This window comes from Monodelphis domestica, chromosome 3 (assembly GCF_027887165.1).
Source record: "Monodelphis domestica isolate mMonDom1 chromosome 3, mMonDom1.pri, whole genome shotgun sequence".
In the NCBI taxonomy this organism is placed as follows: Eukaryota; Metazoa; Chordata; class Mammalia; order Didelphimorphia; family Didelphidae; genus Monodelphis; species Monodelphis domestica.
In genome coordinates, this window is record NC_077229.1 from 369,417,458 (window position 1) to 369,442,553 (window position 25,096).

The window sequence follows — 25,096 nt, forward strand, 5'->3', positions numbered from 1 at the left end:
AATAATGAACTTTGGGGAAGGAGAGGACAGCAGCCTACAGGCAAAGAGTGCTCTGTGTGCGATCTATGGCACCTGTGTCATAGGTTTTCCATCACTGATCTAGGATGCAATATTTTCCTTTGTTTTATACCTGGCTTGTCATCCAAGAGATATAGAATTAATTGAAAGTTATTTTATCTAAGATGAGGAGTTTGGTTATAAGCAATAAAAGTAAAGGAATAATTATTGGTATGCTGTGGAAAAACAATTAGAGCTATGAGGCAGCTAGATGGTTCAGTGGTTTGAGAGCAAGGTCTAGAGACCAGAGGTCTTGGGTTCATAACTGTCCTCAGACTCTTCCTAGCTATGTAACTTTTTATTGGGTCTAAAACAGAATGTAAGGGTTTAAAACTTTTTTTTAAAAGTCATACTAGAGTGATTATCTGCATTAATGAAAGAAGGAAAAAGAACACTAAGTTTTGAAATGAGATAGCAAACATATTGGATTAATAACTCTAAGGAAAAAATTAATAAAAGCAAAAAATGTTAGAAAATATGAATTTTTTAGGATATTACTTTAATAAAGAGCAAATTTTGGGCTAAATGAAATAACTGCATTAGTTGCATATGTGTTTGCATTAGTATTCTCATTCCTCACTTTACTGTAAAAATTAAAATTAGATCTCAATAATAAAAATATTATATTATAAGGGATTTATTATAGATCATTAGAAATAAATGAATAAAAGGAATACAAAATTAAAAAAAAAAAACGTTCCCATGGTGGATCAGCCAGTTCATATGCCTGCCTTAGCACCACCAAGCTCACTGACATCAAGCCAAAGAGGCCCAAGAGGGCTATCCACTCCCTAGTATCCTCTGTCTACAGAAATACACAATGACAGGAAGTCAGTGGGCTCCTGGGAAATGTAGTTTTTTTAGGGTAACAGATTTTCAATCACACATTAACTTCCCTAAAACTATTATTATGAAACCTTCACTACCCAGTTTTGACCAACCTTGGTCAAATGATATTACCTTTGTTTTATTGCTAGTGGGACCCATTCCTCAAATATCTATGACTTAGAGTTGTCATCTGGTCTTTGTGAATTCTTCAATACCTTTATTGGATCACCAACTTATATTACTCCATTTTCCCCAATGTCTTTGTACCTGGAAACCTTTCCTTCATTGTCATATGTGATCATCATCCTCTGAACCGTTCACATCAGTCCCAAGCCATCCCCACACTTTATATATTCTCATTCCTTCTTGATTTTGGCCTGTTGGTAAATCAGTTCAACTTTATAGGAGAATTACTTCCCTTCTTCTGCCTTCTGATATTACTGACCTCTCCTTGAATTGCTTGTGAGAACAACCACAAAATCTGAAATAATTTTAGAATGAAATTTATTAGATAATTTGGTAAACAGAAAGCCAGAAATATGTTTCCTTCCCCAAATCTTTGTGAGGTTACATTATATAGATTTTAAATATAAAAATATGGACATTTGCCTGTTGGCCTCACTGAGGCAGTAGGTAGTCTCTAAGAGAAGGGCAATTTGATATTTTTTTTTGTGTATATATATATATATATATATATATATATATATAATCAGGAAAGTCAATCTATTTTGGGAAATAAACTTTAGGTGTACCTAACTACAAAAAGACCTGAGGGGACCCAAAGCTAGTGCTGAGTGGAAGCTAAGAATTCCTTGCAACCATCAGGTTTCCCTTGAGTATATCTGAGGTTAGACTGACCTTTATAGTAAGTTTTTTGGGTTAGACAGTTTTTAGCCAGATAAATCTAGGTTCAAACAATATTAATAAATAATAAGTAATAGTACACACTTGCCAAGACATACTTTATTATTCTTAGTCTATCTCCTTCAATATTATGTAAAAGCTACCATATGCAACAGCAGGTATTTACAAAGCCATGTTGACTGGGTTCATGATTGCTTTTATGTTACATAATCTTAACTAGGCCTTCTGGTAAAAATCAAACCTTTTATTCTTCCCTAATCTATTTAATTTTATATATCACTCCTCAATAATAATTCTTCATCTTCTAGTCACACCCTAAGACCCCTAAACCATCCCAACATCGCTGTTTTGCCAAGGACAAAGCCATATACTTCACTGAAAATATGGAGGCCATTCACTGAATTTTTTCCATTTTCTTCCACTCAAATGAATATAATTTTCATATATATATATAAAACTACTAATCTCACTACTAATGCTCCTTCATTTTAGGTCTCCATTGTGGTCTTGGCCTTCTGTTTCCCAAAGTCAAGCTCTCTACATACATCATTGATTTCCCCAATTATTTTCTAGTAGATTGTTCCAAATATAGTCCCCATACCCTCAGTAATCTTCACTATCTTTCAATTTTTGTTTCTTCTGCATTCAAATGAAAGTGCCCTTTAAAAAAAATATTCCTTGTTTTTTCAAGGTTACATGTTGATAATTATTTTAAACCCTACTTTCCAATTTAGAATTAATACTGTGTATTAGTTCCAAGGCAGAAGAGAAATAAGGGCTAGTCAATGGGAGTTAAGTGCCTTGTCCAAGGTCACACAGACAAGAAATATCTCAGGCCAGACATGAACATGGGACCTCCCCTTTCTAGACCTGTCTCTCAAACAACTGGGCCACTTAGCTGCTCTCAGTTCATGAGTATTTTCCTGATTTCTTGTGATTGTCTTATTTGTCATTTCTTACAGCACAAGCATATAACACAACTTGTTTAGCCATTTTCCAATTAATGCACATCTCTTCAGTTTCTAATTCTTTATCACAAGAGCTGCTATGAATATTTTTGAACAACTAGGTCCTTTTCCCCTATTTTTTATCTCTTTGGCATACAGACCTACAGTGCTATTGCTGGGTCTTAGAGTATTCAGAGTTTTATGCCCTTTGACGTATGGTTCCAGAGTGTTCTTCAGAATAGTTGAATTAATTCACATCTACACCAACAATGTGTTGTGTTTCAGTTTGCCTTATCCCCTCCAACGTTTATCATTTTCCATTTCTGCCATGCTACCTAGTCTGATAGGTGTGAAGTGATATCTCAGAGTGGTTTTAATTTGCATTTCACTAATAGTAATTTGAAGATTTTTTAATATGATTAGGATAGTTTTAATTTCATCTAAGAACTGACTTTATAATTTTGCCAATTTGTCAATTGAGGAATGTTTTGTATTCTTATAAATTTCACTCTGTTCATTTGAGAAATGAAGCCTTTGTCAGAGACAGTTATAAAATATTGTTTTGAAATATCTTTAAGGTTCTGATCTTTTCCACAGAAATGCCTATATATCTTCTATTATGTTGAAGATTAATTTCCCCCCTTCTAGGGTTATATAATACTCAGTTTAGGGGTAAGTTTTTTGTGGTAACAAGTCTATATCTTGTGACTTGGAATATTGTCTTTCAAGATCTTTTTTGGGTTTTATTCAAAGCTACCAGGGCTTATGTGATCCTGAGTATAGTTCCTTGGTATTAAAATCCTTTCTGAATGTGTATAATAATTTTTCTTTGATGTGGGATTTCTGATTTTGTCTATGGCATTCCTGGGGCTTTTCCTTTTGTGATTTCTTTCAGAAGTTGATGAGTAGATTCCTTCTTTTAGCACTTTCTTCTCTGGCCTTCAGATATAAGAAGTTTTCATTTATGATTTCTTAAGATACAATCACCAGGACCCTTTTCATTAATCATGGTTTTCAGAGAATCAAATGATTCTCAAATTATCATTCTTAGACCTTTTTTCTCCCCCAGGACATTTCTTTTTGCTATCAGATGTATTTCTTTTTTTAAATTTTTATTTTTTCCATTATATTTTTCCTTTCCAAAAGAATCACTAACTTCTATTTAGTTTATTCTAGTTTTAGGAGTAGATTTCTTGGGTAAGTATAACACTTCCTCTTTAATCTCTTAATTCTACTTTCAATTCTTTCCTCAAGGACTTTTCTTTTTTCTTTTTTAAAGTATTCATGTAGTCTTTGTTTTAAATATATTTCCCCCTCCTTTGAATCTTTATTTTCAGTTGTTATATAGTTTAATTTTTTGCATCTGCTTTAGAGGGATAAGGAGCTCTACAATAATATGCCATATTGATCAATATTTTCTCTTACTTTAATTACAATATTAGGACTTCATGCTAGAACTGGTTTCTTCTCCATTATTACAATTTTGGATTGTAATAATTAAAATTGGTTGCCAAATGTAATATATTAAAAAATTGTGGTTGCCATTTATAAAAGTTAAAGTTAAACTATGAGTCAGTAGGCTGTGTAGTAGCTTTATTTACAGCAAGGTAGAGATATTAAAGTGGGAAATATAGGAAGTTGGTAGAAAACATCACCTAACTAAAAATACCCTAAGTCCTAATCCTAAAGCCTCCAGACCTCAAATGCAAATTGGTATGCAAATCTTATCAGAATCCAAAGTCAGGATCAGAAATCCAAAGAGCCAAAGACCTGAAAATCTTCAGTGCACAAGAGGACAAGACCACCAAGAATTCCACCGGAGCTCACACTCTCTATTGTGAATCTTAAAATTTCTCAGACCCTACTTCATAAGGTTTGGTTAAGACCATTGCCCATTTTAAACAATGAAGGGACTTAGATCAGGAATGTGAGGCCTCTACTCCACCCCTACTTAAGCATACTTTAGGGGAAGAAACTCCTTGCTGAACAATGAAAAATACTTAAACCCATACTTATAGTAAGGCAAAAGTTCTTAAGCTGTGCCTATTTTTAGATCTAATACAAAAGGGTGCTAAGTACCTATAAAGGTCAGGCAACTTGTGAATTTACAAGGAGCAAAGAGGTAAGAACTTACTCAGGTGTGAATTACTCAAAAGTTTCGACTACTTAGGTGTGAATTAAGAATGGTCTGTCCTTTGGAAAATGTCTACTGTGATTGGTAGATGTGAGAACTTAGGGGAGGTGACATAGGAGAAAATTCCCTTTAAAAGGAGGTCAGAAGCTGAGAGAAGAGATCCTCTCAGGACAGTCAGCTGGGAAAAGCTGAATTGGAGGAGGCAGCTGGTGTCTCTCTGAACACTAGAATTTTGCTTGGGACAAATCTTGTGGTGAGTGGATTGAAGACTGACTGATCTCTCTCTTTTAAGGCTGGCCTAACCTTTTTTCTCATTAATTCCTCATTGTATTAATTAAAATCTCTATAAAATCCAGTTAACTTGGGTATATTTCATATTTGGGAATTTTCCCTGGCGACCACTTTATATTATTTGATTTAAAACAAGACACTGTCTTGAAAACATATTTTCAGTGGTCACAATTTAAGGCAACCACTCTTTTATCTGCCACAGTTTATAACTCCCACTATTTTAATCACTACAGTTTATGACAACCAACTATTTTAATCATCACACTATGCTAAAGGCCGCCAAGAATAAGAGCCAAGAATCTCCAAGAATCCAGAGTGTAAGAATTACCAAATGTCTCTCAGGATCCCACTTATATACAGTTTTCTTTCCACTCATCAACTCTCCTCTTCACATCTCAGGAATCAATCAAATCCTTTCAATTTGCCTAGCACTGTGCATGGCAGGGCAGTGCTTGTGTCCTGTTTGGGCATGAACTTTCTTTGTTAGTAACTTACTAAATATTAAGTAGTGGTATTTTAAGTTCTTGATTGATTAATTTAAAATATACAAAGGGAATAAAAATTCCATTTTACAATCTCCATAGTGATTCTACTGGGAGAGGAACATGTTTAAATCTCCCAGATTTACATGCCTACATTTCCACAATGAATCATTTCAAATATCCAGCTTATACCTCTAAAGTTCTTCTAGTTAGAGGTGCATATAATACTGCACTTTCTAAAAGGAAATTACAATAGTTGGAGATAAGAGAGAAATAAAAGAAGAAGAACATTTGTCAATGAATTTTAATTATTATAGGATGATTGCTCCAAATTTTTCTTTTCCTGGGTCCCTTAGCTTCCAATGTTGATCTCTACTTACTTGGATCACAGACATTCCAATCTCTGCATTTTGAAGTTTAACTTTCATCTTAGAGCAAAATAAATCTCTTTTTGTTAAATCTTATATAACTTGTTGTTGCCACTTTTCATCCTCACATTGAAGCTGAACTAAGAATGCTGTTGTTAAAACTACTTCTGTTACAATAGGGGATCATACTTTAGTTATTATGATACTGTAGAGATAATTACAGTCCATATCTTCTTCCTCATTTTTACCAACTCATCTCCTTTTCTCAATATGTACCTCTCTAATAGCATCCTTCATTTCACCTCTCTTGCTTACTTACTGGTTCTTATTGTCTTACTGACTATGTTTTCCCACTGCCCTTTGGATGCCCTTTGACTTAAGTTCTTTGACTACTTTTCTATGCCATGGCTGAAGAATTTCAAACTCAGCCTGTTCAAAATGCAAGTCTCCATCTTTTACCCTAAACAAGCAAGCTTTCAATTCATTCAAGTGAAAACATATCAAAATATAGCTTAGATACCTAGTGTGTACATGTTATTGTGCTAAGATCTAGGCTAAATGAATGAATGAACAAAACAAATAATAAATATTTTTTCTAGACATCAAATAAAAGGCTTAAAATATGATATATATATATATATGTATATATATATATATAGAAAGACAGAGAGACAGACAGAGAGACAGACAGACAGACAGACAGAGAAAGAAAGAGAGAGACCTGAATGCAGTAAGATGTGGGAAAGAAGAGAGAATTAACACTCTCTTGAACTGAGGCTTGAAAGATTATCTCAAGGAATCTTAGAAATCTACAAGTTGGAGTTGAGAAGAGGTAGTATTGTAAGTATGAAAACACAATAAATAATTCTTGAATTTATTAAATTGAATTGATCATTATAAGTGAAAGGAAAATAAGCTCACAAAAGGCAGGTAGATATAAAAGTAATGGAAAAGTAGAATTTTGTAGGATGTGGTAGCATTAAAACATGTTAACAAAGGGCCTGAGTTAAAATCTTTTCCCTGACTTCTATGACCTTGGACAAATTGTCAACCAGTCAACCTAAATATATTAAGATTTTACTAAGAGCTGGGCAATGTATTAAATGCTGAGGATATAATACAATGTAAAAAACAAACAAAACTCAAATATGGTCCTGGCCTTCAAGGTGTTCAATCAATTTAATTTGAACTCCTTCACTTTTATTAGAATTTTTAATCCAACTTGACCTATTGAAAGGAACAATTGAATGAAGAGTTAATAGTTATTTCAGTTGTGTCCAACTTTTTGTGACTCCCTGTGGGATTTTCTTGGAAAATATATTGGAGTGGGAGGAAGCTAGGTGGCTCTGAGAACAAAGCCAGGCCTAGAGACAGAAGGTTTGGGGCTCAAATCTGACCTCAGACACTTATTATCTTTGTGACCCTGGGCAAGTCACTTATCCATACTTGCCTAGCCCTTACTACTCTTCTGACTTGGAACCAATAGTTAGTATTAACTCAAAGACACAAGGTAAGGATTTAAAATAAATTATATTGGAGCAATTTTCCATTTTCTTCTCCCTCTCATTTTACAAATGAGGATTTGAGGTAGACATGACCAGGATCACACATCCAGTAAGTGTTTGAGGCCAGATTTGAAAATAGAAAGATAAATGTTCCTGACCCCAGTCCTGGCACTTTATTCACTGTGCCATCCAGCTGCCTCAGAATGAAGGGAGATCTAGGTTCAATTCACTTAACTTTTCTGTAGTTTAGTTTCCTTATCTACAAAGTGAGAAAAATAATACTTTTACTACTATAACCATTGAAATATGGGAAATGTTTGCCTTTTAAATTTATTTTTTAAATTTATTCGTAGCAACACTTTCTTAAAAAGCATATAACTGGAAACAAAGTAAATGTCCATTGAGGAATATCATCACCTCAGGGACATTATCGAGTGTTTGATAAGAGACAACTTATTACAATTTGTAGAAGATATGTTTGCTTTTTAAAAATTATTTTTAAAAAAATTTATTCTCATGCAAAATAGACTTCCACATTGGTCATTGTTGTAAGAGCAAAGTTAAACATAACCAAAACACCAAAATAAAACCCAAAATACACTGATGTGAAAAACAATTCCAACAGTTCTTTTTTGTGGAGGTGAATGGCATTCCCTGTCAAGTCTTTCATTGCTGAGAATAGTCAAGTTTTTACAGATAATTATTGTCCAGTGTTGCTGTTATTGTATATAATAATTAGACGTGTTTTCAAGGATCAAATTAGATTAGATGACTTCAAGTTCCTTACAACTTTTTTTCAGTTTGTAATTTATTTGGTTATCCCATTAGAATGGGAACCCTTTTAAGGCAAGTTTTGGGCTTTGTATCCTCATCATTTTAAATAATATATGGCACATAGAAAGACTTTTATCAAATACTTGCTGGTTTTGTCAATATGAAGATGATGAAATATATTTTAGAATCTTATGCTGCATGGAACAATTTGCTGAGTGCTGAGTATATTAAAGACTATTAACTATTATTTTCCCTTAATGAAAATAAATATGCTGTTTCTTTTTAACAAAGTTATCTAAATTCATAAATTTTCTAACTAGGTTCTATAAATTTATATACTTAAATTTTAATGTAATGAAACTATTTATCCAAACTCACTTGTGCCGCATATCTCATTCAAGTTGGATATTGCTTGCAAAATAAATGACTGAAATTAGATATTTCATTAGATTCAATGATCAAAATGTTTAACATCATAACATAAGAAAGACACTTTACTTTTCATTTCCACATGGTATATATTTAAAAGGCACATTAAAGATAGAAAATCCATGAAAAATCATCCTGAAGGCAAATTGTTATTAAATATGTCAAAATTAAAGTCTGTTGAATCAATAAAGTTGACATTTCAGATGTACTATTCTGATAATGTTCCTGAGATGATATTTTTGGTGGTCTAGGTATAGATCTATGTAAATAATTCAATTTATAAATTTGTCAAAATTGAAAAAAATTAAAGAAAAACATGTCTTTGTGAATAAGGATAAGTTTTAATAAACTAGATTACATGAGTTAGATGAATACATTATGTCATTCAGTGCAAACTAAGGATCACAAACTCAAGGGTTGTTTATAGTCTTTTGTAATCTCCTGTCATGTAATATAGTCCTTTTTTTCCTTTCTAGATTAATAAGATTTTTGAAGAAAATAAAATGTTATTAATATATACACATTAGTTATACAATTATTCCCTTAAAACTAATTTACAATTTCTTTTTAAGAACACTGCCCTGTATCCTATTTCTTTTATTTATTTAAAATTTTTTATTTAATTAGTTAATTTAGAATATTTTTCCATGGTTTACATGATTCATGTTCTTTTCCTTCCACTCCTCCAACCCACTGGATTTTACTTGTGTCACTGATCAAGATCTATATCCATATTATTGTATATCATTCTTTCTTAAATGATAAAAAAGATAAAAGAGGAATACAATCATATTTACTTGGATACTTATGTTTAACTATATATTTTTATTTATATGAAGCAAATATTTTCCAACTCTAATATATTATTTGTCTTTAAATTATTTTCCTTGGCTTATCATATTTTTTTTTGGTTTCACATTAATTAGAAGACATTTGTTTAAATCCTACCTATATCCCCTGTGAGGCTTTGTATTAGACACATAAACTTTCTAGGTCTGATTTTCTTCATCTATAAAAAAGACATTGGACTAGATTGTCCTACCAAATGTATGATCCCATGATTTGTATCTTGCATAGAAAAAGCAAACAAATGTTTTTAATAAGTAGTCTGTTCTTGAGCTCTAATGCTAATATGGTCCCCAAGACAAAAATATATTAAAGTGATTGTCTCTTTGTTATTTCAATGTTTTATTATATGTTTTAACTTTTAAGTCATTTTTCATTTTTTAATTCAATTTTATTATATTTTAATTTCCAATTTTTCTCCCTCTTCCTTCCTTCTGTCTATTGAGAAAAAACAAGGAAACAAAACCATTTATAAATATGTATAGGTAAGGAAAACAATTTCCCACATTAATCATGTTATTTTATCATATTATATTATTTATATGTAATTATTCCTATATCAATCATAATTATCAAACCCAACATATTCAAAGCAGAATTAATATAATCTCCCCAAATCCATCTCTATTTTCTTGCATTTACATTGATACCAACACAATCCTACCATTTACCTGGATTCAGCCTTATAGCCATTCTTAACTCCTTTCTCTCCTTCAGCCTCTGTACATACACTCACACACACACACACACACACACACACACACACACACACACACACACACGGATACTATAATGATGGAGAGTAGGACAAAAGAACCATTGGGGGAAATGGAAATATTAAATGGGTAGTATCTGGGTAGCTCAGTGGATTGAGAGGCAGGCCTAGAGACGGGAGGTTCTAGGTTCAAATCTGGCCTCAGACACTTCCCAGATGTGTGACCCTGGGCAAGTCACTTAACCCTCATTGCCTAGCCCTTACTACTCTTCTGCCTTGGAACCAATTCACAATATTGATTCCAAGATGGAAGGTAAGGGTTTAAAAACAAACAAATAAATAAACAAATGAATCAATAAATGAATCAATCAATCAATAAGAAATATAAAATGCTTCCATCTGTACCCTGAGCCTACCACCTATCTGTCCAAATGTAGAAAGCAAATTTTATCAGTAATGCTCTGGAACTGTTTGTCCTTCTTTATCTGTTGCCTTCCATCCTTGCCAAGAAGCCCTACCACATTTTTCCCCCAGCATTAACCTTTGTCACATGTAAGTATCTACCTGGCAGTTTCACCCTTCTTTTGTAGTACTAAAGATTGCCCTACCTGTTCCTTTGACCCTAAATATTCAAGACTACAGAAGGCCATAGTCATAGCCTTTTTTTTCCCCTCTTGATTATCTACAGGCTGGAGCTTAGCTCCATTCGTGGGCTGGGGAGAATACTGTCCTGCCCTTGCACAGTGCCTCAGATTGGGTCGGTTATCTGTATCTCAGATGGAGCAGTGGGCAGAGGAAGCCTGATTGTTCTGCAGTGTGGAGGTCTGACACTCTGGGGTCCCACTGACGCTAGAGTTCTGCCCTATCCTGTTGCCACTGGACCTCCCCCTGCTGCCTGAGCTGGGTCTCCATTGGCCTCTGATCCAGCCAGGTAGTTTGTAAAGGTAGATGGGAGCTGTTTTGTGGTATTGTCAGTCAATAGACATTTATTATCTTCTGAGTGTCAGGTTCTGTGGCATACAAAGAGAGTCAAAGGCAATTCCTATGTTGATAATCTAATTTATATAATTCATATAATTTAATATTATGCATTATATTATTTAATTATATTTATAACATATAATTTAATTATCATATAATAATGTTATATACTTTACATACAAACAAATATTAACAAAGATGCTATATGCAGGTTTAACAGTATAAGTTAACAGAGAAAAGGCTCTAGAATTAAGAGAGACAGGTGAAAGCTTACTGTAGAAGATGGGATTTTGGTTGAGACTTGAAGAAAGCCAGTAAGTAGAACTGAGGAGCAAGTGCATTTCAGGCGTAGGAGACAGCAAGAGAAAATTCCTGGAGCCAAATAATGGGGAGTCTTATTCATGAAATGGCAAAATGGCTAGTCATTGTGTTTGAAGTGTAACAGAGGGAGACGGTTGATAACATGTAAAAATAACCTGGAGAGGATTATATGGGGGGAAAGTTATGAAGGACTTTGAACACTAAACAGAGGATGCTGTAACTGATCCTGGATGTGATTGCCATTGCAGTTTATTAAATATGAAGTTGACATATTTGGACCACTATAAAGGGTAGATTTTTGTAATTTATCTTAAAGGTAATATAGATATTTTGTTTGTCGTAGACAGCATCAGATCTCTAGTTTATGGTTTTTTAAAATGCTGGGAAGACTGAATATGATAGGGAGAAATGGTGACTGTTGAAAAAATAGGAAGTTATTGAAATGATCATGGAAAACAATCATGAGGGCTCTAAATAGTGTACACACAAAAATGACAGGCATTGTCATGTTAGGATAGGAAAAATTTGGGAACTAATTGTTTCTGGAGATTGAGAGAGAGGGAAGAGTCAAGGATGGCTCCAAGGTTGCAAATCTGAGTGAATGGGAGCACAATGATGACATTAACAAGGAATGGGAGAACTGAAAAGATAAATGGGTTTGGGAGACGATATAACGTCTGCTTTCAGTAGATTGAATTTGAGATGCCTACAGAATACTGAGGTGATCTCTCCTAGCAATAATCTGGAAATGCAGTTCAGGAGAGAAATTAGTATTGGATATGTAGATATTGAAATTGTCCACACAGAGATGAGGTTCCTGAAAGTTAAAAGATTAATGTCACTCAATGAGATGTTGTAAAAGAGATTCTTGGTTAGGTATTAAAGTAAATCTAGTTACTAGATGGACTCAGATGGCCTTTCCACTTAGATACTATGATGCTATTTATAAAGTCACCTTCTTACAATAACCCTGTGAAGTAAATTATACATTTTTGCTGTCTCTATTTTATAATAGCAAATTATTAGGTGCAAATAGGGAGCAAATTGGAAAGGTAGGATTTGACTTTGGACAGTTTGTCAAACTCCCAATCTAATGCTACTTACACTAAGCCACTGTCGACTTAACAAACAAAAACAAAAATCTATTTTTTAAATATTGTTGCAGATATCTATGATAAACCTTTTCCTTACTGGGAAGAAGACTTTCATTCAACAACTGAATCTGGAAAGTAACAGAATTTGCTGTTTTTTTTTTTTCTGAAACAAATTATTCATTATCTCTCACTCATAAACACATAGATAGATACAGAATGTCTTAATATTGGTTTTGTATTATTTAGAAATGTAACAATAAGTACAGGATACACATAAAACCTCGTGTCCCACTGAATTTTCTTTAATGGCACTTATTTTAACCTTGCTTCCTTACCAAGGCCCCATTTATTTGAAGATGTATTATTCATTAATTTTATTTTTGTGGTTGAGCAAAAAGATATATTAATGTTGCTTTTAAAAATTCTTCTGCAGTATTAGCAGCAGGACAATTAGAAGTAATAGTCAATGAAAACTTTCTTGTGGAGCGGGTGAGAAACTGAAAATCCAACTCATTTTTACTTCATATTTAGAAAAGATATCCACTCAATCAAGTTTGGCTTATTTGGTTTACAGATGAATAAAAAATGCCTTCTGGAATGAAGGGCTAAGTGAATTCAAGATATGGGAATACAGTAGGCATCCGACTCACTCTGTCACAAACTAGGAAAGTTTCCTTATGCAACTAGGGTTTAAATTGTTGGTAGGAGGAGAACACAGGCAGCAAGGGCACCATAATAATTCTGTCTTTATTTCTGGATCCACTGACAGGTTTGTGAACCTAACTTTCCTATCTAAGAAATAGGTTTTTTAAATCTGTAGATTGTGATAGGGCAGTATTCAAAAAGTCAGCATGTGCTTTTCCCTCGAGCTTGCCAGAAGTCATTGACCAAAATCAGCTTTAAAAAATTATTTCCCCACCACCATTTCTTGGCCCTAACTTGCCTTAAACACACATTTTCCTGGGCATAGAACATAACCCTGAAAAGGATGCCACTATACAGTGAACGTTATAAATCTATAGATTTCTTTTTTCATATAATTTGGATTGATGCCTGACCTTTATGATGTGAACTTATGTGAGGTGAGTTAACTTGTAGGACCTTATGTTCTCACTTAGATCTGTGGAAGAAAGAATTTGCCAAACAATGCTATGGAAGAGTTTGTTGTACATGAGGGATGTTGTGTTTTCTTTTTTCTCCTTTCCTTCACTCTTCTATTCTTTTCTTGCCTTCTTTCTTTTCTGTCTCTTCTCCTTTACTTCCCTTCCCCTTCCTTTTTTTCTCTTTTTACCCAGACAGATGAACTAACCTAACCAGAATCAAACATACTAGAAATTTGTTCCATGCTGGATTAAGACAAAAGAATATTTTCCCTTCTGAAGGGATAATATAAAATGATAATAAAGGAATTGGACTTATTTTGCTTTACTTGTATTTGTCAGGTTTGGGGTGGGTAGTAGAGCAGAACTATTAACGGCAGCTAATAGAGAGGCAGATTTTAACTTAAAAAGAAGAAGCACTTTTAAAAAGTCTAAAAGTGGAATGGTCTACATTAAGAGGTAGTGAATTTCCTCGTTTTAGGAGTTCTTCAATTAAGAGGTTTAATGAGCCCTTTGCAGATTATTATAGAGGGAATTCCCACTTCAAGTATGGGTTAGAATACTTGAAATGCAGCATTGGAAAGAACAATAGACTTGAAGTCAGAAGAAAGAGATTCAAATAACACTGCTGTCACTTATTAAATGTGAACATTTCTTAAGCTATCTGGGCTTCCGTTTCCTCAGTTTACAGAGAGATAAAATGGTAAAGTTCGACTAGATTTTCTGCTATATTCTGTCTGGCCCTAAATCTGAGATCCAATACTTTTGATGTATCTTCCAACCATGAGATACTATGATTTTGTGTTTCTATTTCCTCCCAGTGATTTCTTCCCAAACTGTTTTACCACTCCCTCTGCTCTCCAGAACATTATATCTATCTTTAAGAAATTATCTGTTGAAATATTTTTTAATACAAGGATAAACACAAATGTCTGAGATGAAATGAAATTTTTAAAAACACCTTCCATTTTAGAATCAATACTGTGTAGTGTTTCTAAATCAGAAGAGCACTTAGTGCTAGACAATTGGGACTTAGGTGACTTGCCCAGGGTCACACAGCTAAGAAGTCTGAAGCCAGATTTGAACCCAGGACCTCCCATCTCTGAGCCTGGCTTCTCTATCCTTTGAGCCACCCAGCTGCCCTGAAATTATAATTATTTATCCACAATGTGTGATTAACCACTTTCTTAGTTTGTGAGGTATTTAATTTAATATTAATTAAATGTCCCACCATCTCTAGATAGCCCAGCATCCTAGTATTATTAACTCACTTGTGAATTCAGTCCTCTGTTTACATTAGCAATGCTTTTTGGTATGTACCACAATGTTGCCTGTGTGATGAGATAACTACATTTTTCTTGCTAACTCACTCTAGCCTTTGGATCTGCGATGCCCTATCCATTGCCTATACCATTGTCACCATTCACTGATTTTTTTTCTTTCAACTATTTATCAAATCCTAGGTGCAAGATTATTGACTATTTCAAGGAGGGAACAAGGGAAGGAGCGAAAGAATTTGGAACTCAAAATTTATAAATATATATTAAAATGTTTTTTTACATGTAATTGGGGGAAAATAAAATATTATTAGAAAGAACTATGGAAGATGTATTGCTGCACTTAAGGAGAATGCAATTTCATTTGGAAAATAGCCATATCCTGAAAGAGGAGTCAATAAAAACAAAAATTAATAACATGATCATACTAAATTATATTCAATTGGTGGTCACTTGATCAAATCCAAAGGTAGACCAAGTTGAGTATATGAGAATAAGGATAGTGAGTCAGTGACAGGCAGAGAGGAGGGGCAGTAAAGGGAGGAATAATATACCTGCATCAAGAAGACATGACTTCAAGTTCAATCTCATACTTATTTTTTATGTGACCATGGGCAAGCCACTTAACCTCTTCCTTGTCTGTGAAATGGGAGAACTTACCTTCCTTGGCTTTAGCAAGCATCAAAATACATGATATTTATGAAATTAAAAAGTTATAAAGTGGTTTGCAAACTTTAAAGTGCGGTAAAAATACTAGCTTTACTAGAATGTATTGTTTTCTTACTGTATTGACTGGTTACATGCTTAATAGTGAAATATTATAACTTATTGACATTTTTTTTATTACTTATTATTGTACTAGAATGTAGGGCTCAAAAGGATAAGGATCATTGATTTAAAATCTGGTCTTTTCTTTGTAAGCACTATAACAGCCAGCCCAGAAGACTGCACAAACAAGTCACTTAACAGTTTTTAGACTGTTCCGTAAAAGTCATTCTGACCCTGTAGTCAGTAGGATAATGGTGAAAAGCCTGCCAAAGTAGGAAGACGTTCAGTACAACTGTGGGGACCAACTAGATTTGTTATCCTTAAATCATCCTAGCTAAGTAAGAAGGTCATCAGAAATATAAGATTAACAGAAAAGGTGGATTGTTTTGCCAAAGCAACCCAGGAAACATAAAAACATAGAATAACCTCAGTTTCTCTGTACTGCTCTTTCACTTTCATAATTACTGTAGAAGTATGGTGGAAAAAGAGACAAAGGGTTACTAATAACTCTTTCTTTTGGTGTATCTATAAACTAATTTATCTGTTGAGGCTCTAAATATGATCTCTGTCTAGTGACCAATGAAAATATCCCCCCTTCCTTCCCTCCAACTTAAAGATTTGGGAAAGATTTTTACAAGATATGGACTAGGGAGAGATTATTTGAAGAAGTAGGTTTTAAGCATGGAACTATTTCTGATCATCTTTTTCACTTATTATTTTTAAAAACATTATAAAACAATTATATTTTGCTAGCAGGAATAACTGTTAGTAAGGTTTCTAATACAGTGTAACCAACTCATCTCTGATTGATAGGTTAAATAATTTTCTGGCCAGTTAGGGCAGATTTTGCAAATATTTCTCCCATAAATGAGGTGTCATGGCTCTAAGGTCAGTGGAAATATCGGTGGGAGGAAATGGTGGAAAAGGGGTCACTGTCTTACAGATAGTTTTGAAAAACTGCTGATTCTTTTGCTTTAATGTTGTCAATCACCATAAGAAAGACAGCTCTACAATCCAAAAACCCCTTGGAAGATGATGAAATTGGAAAAAAATGTTTCTTAAATTTCTTTAGTTTCTTCTCTTTTCTCTCTTCTCTGTAGTTGAAATGTGAGCAAGACATTTGAAAATAAATTTTGAAGTTTTGTTAACACAATCTGACTAGTTTTCTTTTTGCTTTCAATAATATAGCAACTATTTTCTACCACTCAAGTAACAGCTACTTTGGCAATTTTAAATTAACATTTAGCAGGACTTGCAATTTGTTTATGCTGGAATAAGCTATTCCTGTCAGAATTTCATGAATATTGTATCATGGTCCTTCAGTTCTGCTGGTGAAAACATAAGACAAAGAATCCATGTGAAGGTTATTTGATTTCTGCTCCATAAAAATACTAATTTTCCATTTTCTTTCTTTTCTTTTCAACTATCTCTTAAAACTATATGGACTTGAAAATAATTTTTAAAAATTCTGTTAGTGAGAAATTGATTTGGTGTGTAATGATCTCATTTCTTAAAAAAATCAACAGTTAGTTGATTGGACTTTCAAGTGAACTAAATGTTATAATTATAGTCTTACTACAAACTTAAATATAAAAAGAATACCATGGAACAAAAAGTCAAAATGAGATGTATTGAATAAATCCTTAAGTGAGAAAGGTAAGAAGTTCATAATCTTTTGATTCAGTTAATCAAAGTATGATCTTCTCAGTCTCATATCATTTCAGTTGAAGCACTCTATATCTCCTTATTCACAATAACATCAAACTGGTTAAAATTTATTATTGATTCCTTCACACATACACAGATATTAATTTTAAAGAAAGGATTTTAAAAACCTATTATTTCATCACATTGGTATGGGCAACTTCATGGAGAAAGTTCCTCCACCAAGGCAGATTGTAAATAGTTCATATAGAGTTGTGACTTGCTATATTTTGTTAGTATTTGCTTGAAATAGGCCCCTTAATGCAGTTCTTCTAAAATTAAAATACCTACATGAAGCATTTATTAAGTGCTTGCTACTTGTCAATTGAATTAAGAATTCAAGCAAAGAGAAAGATGTCCCTGTCCTAAAAGAACTTACTATTTGATAGGAGAAAATGATATATAAAAAGGATCTTAAACTAAGAGGAGCACCATATGGAAAGGTGAAATGCAAAAGCAGTACAGAGAGTCTTTCTTCTAGGAATTTTTCCAACTCCAAAGATAACTATCTCTTACATTCCTCTACTTTCCTAAGGACATATAGAAAAAATAATATGGTTGTTATGAAAATCTACTTTTATAAAAAATTTCAGTTGAATCTTAAAAGTCTACCAATTTTGCTGGCTTATATTTTGAACTCCTAAGTAATTGTATTTCTTTTCTTTCTTTGTTTCTTTGTTTCTTTGTTTCTTTCTTTGTTTCTTTCCTTCTTTCTTTCTTTCTTTCTTTCTTTTTTCTTTCTTTCTTTCTTCTTCTTCTTCTTCTTCTTCTTCTTCTTCTTCTTCTTCTTCTTCTTCTTCTTCTTCTTCTTCTTCTTCTTCTTCTTCTTCTTCTTCTTCTTCTTCTTCTTCGCTGAGATCTAGAGTTTCTTTCATAGTGATTTTGTTTTCTGCCAGCACATGTATGGCTTTATCAGAAGTGACAATTTAGCAGCTACTGGGTTCATCTCAAAGAAGTTCTAAACTTCTAGCCTCACCTCAATAGCAAGCTGAGCTCTGAATGGGTTACTCAAACAAAGACTATTCCTAACTGAGGCTTTATCTGTTTTAGCCTAGATCTGTAACTCTGAAGTTATATCTTCTCCTATAGGTCTGTTAGGGCTTTCGTTTAAATCAAGGATGACAAGCACTTGATAGTGTACTTGATCATCCTTAAGTCTCAGGTGTATTAGCTGCTAAAATAGAGCTTTCAGGATTCTCTAAGATGGGGTAAAAAGAATTCCAGCTTTCTGCCTAGAAATAGTTGAACAGATAGTTGAATAGTTGAACAGTTGAAAAGAAATATAGTTTCTCTTGCCATCGATATACTAGCAGACAACTTTTTAGTAATTGAAGGAAGTTTCAATTCTCTTATTTTTTCCTTGTGTTTTTAATGTTGAAATGGACTTGGAATCTTGGAGATGAGGGTGCACTGTGGATAGAGCACTGGGCTGGAAGTCAGAAAGACCAGAGTTCAAATTCAGTTTTAGACACTTGCTGGCTGTTTGACCCTGGACTTTACTCTTTTTGTCTTCATTTCCACATCTATAAAGAGAGCTGGTGAAAAAAATAGTATCCCTGCCAAGAAAACCTCAATTAGGGTAATCAAGAGTTGGATACAACTGAACAAGTAAACAATTGGATTTGGGATCTAATGGCATCAGAACAATACCATAAATTAATTCTTCCAAGGAAGGAAAGATAAGTGTAATGTTGGTTATAACACAATGTGGACATTTTTGTGGATTAAATTCTGGTCCTGAAACTTTATAGTGCAATGAATTGCTTTCGTTAAAAAAAGGTGGTTTATTAACATATTGAATTCAAACATAAACAGATTATAAAAAATATTTATTCAAGTAACTTAGAAAAGAAACATTTTTAAGAGTATGCTATTACCATTGATTTTCTTAACCAATAACTGAGTTTCTTAAAAAAACAAAAAGCAAATCATTTTTACCAAAGTCAGGCCATTATGAAAAATGGGAATTGAAGCACTTTTATAATAATTTTTTTATATTGTACTTATATTACAGTATAGAATCATGTGATATAAGTATATACTACATTATATCATATCTTTTACAGCTACACTCCAATTCTGACAAAGGTGATGGATCAGTCAAATACATCCTTACAGGAGAAGGGGCTGGGACAATATTTATCATTGATGACACCACAGGAGATATTCATTCAACCAAAAGTCTAGATCGAGAGCAGAAGACCCACTATGTCCTGCATGCCCAGGCAATTGATAGAAGGACAAACAAGCCTCTTGAACCTGAGTCTGAATTCATCATCAAAGTACAAGACATCAATGACAATGCACCTAAATTTACGGATGGACCATACATCGTAACTGTGCCAGAAATGTCTGACATGGGTAAGAAAAATTATATTTCTCTCCAAGGAATTGACTCTTAATATATCAATAAATATGTTGTAATACCATAAATGCTTTTTTCACTTGTATTTAAGATTATGGGAAAAATTACATCAGTAACAAAAGCTCAAGCTCATTTTAAAAATATATATCTGATTCTAAGGAATATTATAAACAGATAGTATACCCACTGTACTAGATGTGATACATATTTGATGGGAAAATATAAATTTGGTTACGAAAATTTTAAAAAGTCTTAAATTTTCAAACATCTACATAGTTTACATAATTTCTAATGTCTTTGTATAAATAATATGTATAAAATGTGGAGAACAAATAACAAAAAGAGAGAGCATTATTTTGTTTATCTTTTTCATTAATAGACTGATATTATCTTTCTAGATGAAGAAAAGGGAAAATCTACTATTTGAACACTTCAAATTAGACATCATTTGTTTTTCTTTGATATCAATAGTTATATCACATTCTAAGATATAAGAACATATTTATCTTTTCACTAAAGTTATTATATGTTTCATATCCTCCCTAATTTTTATTATATATCTTGTCTGTAAGTCTGGGCCTTTCATTGTCTCATACTCTTGACTGTCTTTATCTGTGTATATGACTCTGTCTTTCTGTTTTTCTCTGATGTGTCTTTCTGTTCCTCTGTCTCTGTCTTTCAGTTTCTGTTTCTGTCTTTCTGGCTTTTCATTCCTCCTTCAATGTTAGAAACTAATTTTTAATTTTATTTTATCAGGTAAAATTCCTTTTACATATCTCTTTTCTGTTCATATTTTTTCCCTGATCTTCCAAAAGAGTTGTAAACTTGAACATCTCAAAAATAAAGTTTCAGTTAATAGATCTTTAGTATGGTACCCAACAAAATGAATATGAAAATTCACAGTAATTGTGCTTTGAATAAAATTTAACCAAACTGGATATGTAGAGATATTCATGAAATAGACATTTTTAAAAGCATTAACATAGTACTTAAAAATTAGACTATTCCATCTTAAACTTTTTAAAATCATTCCATTGTTAAGCATAAATACTTAAACCTCTGTATGCTTCTTTAGAATAATGTTTTTGAAAGTATAATATAAAATACCTAGGATTTCAATGGAAACAAAAAATATATATGTGTATATATATATTTACATATACACACACACATGCACATATATGAGTATATAAGCCCCATTAAATTTATCCAGAGACTTTTTAGATGAGTGTGTGGGGATGAAGTGCTGTTTGTGGATCGTGGATTAAGAATTCCAGCTAATTCACTTTAAGTAAACTCATTAGTTCTCATATATTTAATTTTCATTGCAGTGCAAGTCAAGCCCTAGTTTCCTTCAAATTTAGATCTAATGCTAGTTTCTACCTGCAGCCTTTCCTAATTCCCCTAGATGTCAATACCTTTCTTCCAAAATATTACCCTGTCCACCATATTTTTGTGTTTTGTATGCAATTATATGTATGCATATTTCTTCTTTGACAGAATATAAAGTATATATGTGTGTGTGTGTGTGTATATATATATATATGTATATATATATGTATATATCTAAAGGAGAATATAGAGCAGGAGCTATTTCACAAACATTTGGCACATAGCAGGCACTAAGTTAATATTCACAATATGATCCTGGGACAATGAAGGATCAAGAGGTGCTTTAAAATTCAAGAAAAAACAATAAGCTCTTTTAGTACACCTTTAGTTATACAAAATTTGTGTGATTTTTCTTGATGAGAGATAAGCTATTCTCTCATAATACAGCTATTCTCTCATTAATAGTTAATTATATAATACCTGAAATTTTTGGGTGTTTATATATATATAATTATATAAATTATAAAAATATTTTATTAAAAAGTTTATTAAAATTAAAATTATATATATGTATGGAGAGAGAGAGAGAGAGAGAGAGAGAGAGAGAGAGAGAGAGAGAGAGAGAGAGAGAGATACAGTGTGACAATTTAGCTAATGATCCCAAAGAACCATGCTATCCTCCTTTTGGAGTAAAAATAAAACATATTTTCAAAGTTAAAATTCTCAAATTATATTTTAAAAACCACTTGAACTTTTTCTCCTTCCTTCTTATTGATTGCATCATAATCTATCAGAAGCTCACTACAAATGTATTCTTTATTATTTTTAAGGTCAGATACTGTCACTGGTACCCACAGGCAATTCCTCACTTTTTTTTTTTTAAACCCTTACCTTCCATCTTGGAGTCAATACTGTGTATTGGCTCCAAGGCAGAAGAGTGGTAAGGGCTAGGCAATGGGGGTCAAGTGACTTGCCCAGGGTCACACAGCTGGGAAGTGTCTGAGGCCATATTTGAACCTAGGACCTCCCATCTCTAGGGCTAGCTCTCAATCCACTGAGCTACCCAGCTGCCCCCAATTCCTCACTTCTTTGATAATTGAAGTTGACCAATTTCTCAAAATTTATTTTGGTAGTAAGTTATCAAAAGAAATATGCTTAATTATATGCATCAGTAAAACATTAGCAGCCTTTCAACCCAAAATTTGTACTCTAAGCAAAGCATTTCACATCCCCCCATTTCTCCCAGAGATGGAAAATTGAGTGTCTGATTCTTGTGGCCTCGCCCTGTCTCCAAGTTTAATCTGGAAAATCTTAAAACATTGGCATAATGAGGCCCAGGACCCCAGACAGGGGTAGCAAGTTTTAGGATTGGAAGCAGGGGTTGCTTGGTCTTGGAATAGCTCTCTTTCAGAGATGAGGAGTGGACAGAGTCTACAGGAGTGTGGAGGCTACATTATATTAATAAACCAGACATTACTGGAAGTGATGAAAATGCCCGACAGGATAGCAATATGGAAACATCAGCACACAACACGCTACTTCAGCAGGAAGGAAGGAGAGATCATAGCCTCCAGATTCCTAGAGAGTATAATACCCCTCCCCCTGCTTTTCCTTACCCAACCTGGATGTCCATTCATACTGACTTTAAATCATTTGATCTGGCATTTCTCTCCTAGGCTTTCTCCCTGGCGTAAGACTTTCTCTTCTCTTTTCCCTGCCTTGACCTCTTGATGAAGCACTCCAACTCTGTATTATCCTTTATCTTTGAGTCTCTCATTAGGTCACTGATGACACTCTGCCAAGCCTGAGTCTTGCAGTGCTCCCACCATCTGCCATCTTCTCTGCTGAAAAAAAAAAGCCAAAAAAAAATATTTCACAACCATTATGAATGAGTCCACTATAAATTTGCTGAACAAGCCCTGCTGAGCCCTCGCTATTGCTAGGATCTTCTCTGATAAACACAAATCAAACTTTTTCACGTGCCCTAAAGAATCCTAAGGATTTTCTTCCCCTATCCAAGGACAGGACAGGACCCACTAAAAGACTGATTTCATGATGACCACATATGCTACTGGTTTATCAAAGGCAATGAGGTGGCACAGGGGACTTTGAATCAGAACAAATTGAGTATAAATCTGGGCTCTGACACAATATGAATGGATGAATGAACCTGGGGAAATCCTTTAATATCTCTGCCTACTTCACTGTCTTTATATTTTTAAAATGTCTACAATAGTATCACTGACTTCTCAGGAGAGTTAGAAAAATAAAAGGAAATGATCATTTAAAAAAAATTTCAAATCTTAAAGCATAATATAAATGTTAATCATTATTATTTTAACTAAATTTATTTTCTTTGCCTATAGATAGGATTAGCCTCAGAGTCTAAGCCAGAGCGAAATAAAAACATTTTTGGACTATTTAAAGCCTTTAAAGTTAAAGGACTATATAAATTTACACACACACACACACATACACACATATACACACACACACACACACACACACACACAAACATATATAGGCTTTAAATAGCTTCCATTATAAAAGCTGTAGGGCCCCAAAGGGCAAAAAGCCACAGAGATCATTAGAGTAAACCTCTTCATTGAATAGTCCGGGTTTTCAATCTGGAACTTAATTTTACATGAATGTATATCGGGTAAAGAGTTTTTCAATAATGAGTTTATACAGACAATCTCATTTCCATTAATGTTAATGAATCATTCATATAGGAAATCCTTTTTCTTTCAGGCAGAACATATAGATTTAACATATAGATCTGGAGTTATGACATTTTAACAGATTAACTTCTATTTATAATTAACTACTAATTTTGCAAAGTTTTGCTTTGCCAAGGTATTTACAGAAAATCTGATTTTTTTCTCAATAAATCATTTTGGAGATTTTTCTTGTAGCAGAAACATGAACTTTATTATGTCATTCACTCCCCCCTAAATAAATGAGTGTAGTAATATAAACATTTTAAAATAATAGATAATTTTCTTTATTGTGGTGAAAATTAGTAATTAATTTATATAGTTATCTATATCCATTCATACCTTTCACTTTTCTCGATGTTAAGCTAATAGCTGTGTAGGTTAGAATAAGAATTGTCTTAATCTAAGAACTGAGTGCGGTCATCAGAATTTTGATTAGTTTGCTCTTGTTTTTTAAAGGATTACTTTGTAGTGATCTTGAATATAAAACCACTTCCATTGTAATTCCACTCGGTCATATGAAGCAAAGGAGGGAACTAATGATATTGATTCTAATTTCTTAACTTCTTCCTAGTAATTTCCCTGCCTCACTTCCCACATTTTTTATAAGGCCTTTCCTATTTTTCTCCCGCTACTAATATCTTCCTTTTTGGGACTAAATTTCCTTTTTGGGACTAAATTAACTCAGTAGCTAGCATTTATATAGCACCTACTCTCTGATCGTCACTTTATAAACATGTTCCTTTTGACAACCTTGGTAAGATGTTGTGCTTAGGAAATTAAGAGAAACAGATGTTAAAGGACGTAAAAACATTGTTTAATTTCACATAGGCACTCCATCCCATTTTCCTCCTTTTATTCATATACTAGTCTATGAGATCAATATCATTTTTAATTAATTCTTTTCCAAAACAAATTTTAGTAGTCATTTTCTAATACTTTGTGATCCATGTTCTCTTCCTCCCTTCAACCCTCTTTAGAACAGGAAGTAACAGGATATAGGTTGTTCCATGTGTTATCATGCAGTATATGGCCATCATGTTGTGAAAGAAAACCCATATCACTTATGCAAGAAAAAAATCATGAAGGAAATGAAGTGAAGAATGATGGGCTTCAGTCGGTATTCAAACTTCATCATTTCCTTCTTAGGCAGTGAATATCCTTTTTTCATCTCTTGGCGTTGTCCTGGATCTTTAT

The 25,096-nt window shown here is 33.3% G+C and overlaps 1 protein-coding gene across 8 annotated transcripts in view; it reads left to right on the forward strand.

Moving 5' to 3' along the window:
* The window catches only part of CDH18 (cadherin 18), a 1,512,838-nt gene that overhangs the window by 1,148,638 nt on the left and 339,104 nt on the right, over positions 1 to 25,096 (forward strand). For all 8 annotated transcript variants that reach the window (XM_056824266.1, XM_056824267.1, XM_056824271.1 and 5 more), the window contains one exon: positions 19,552 to 19,846. In XM_056824266.1, the coding sequence (XP_056680244.1) occupies positions 19,552 to 19,846 (295 nt within the window). The remainder of the gene's footprint in view (positions 1 to 19,551; positions 19,847 to 25,096) is intronic.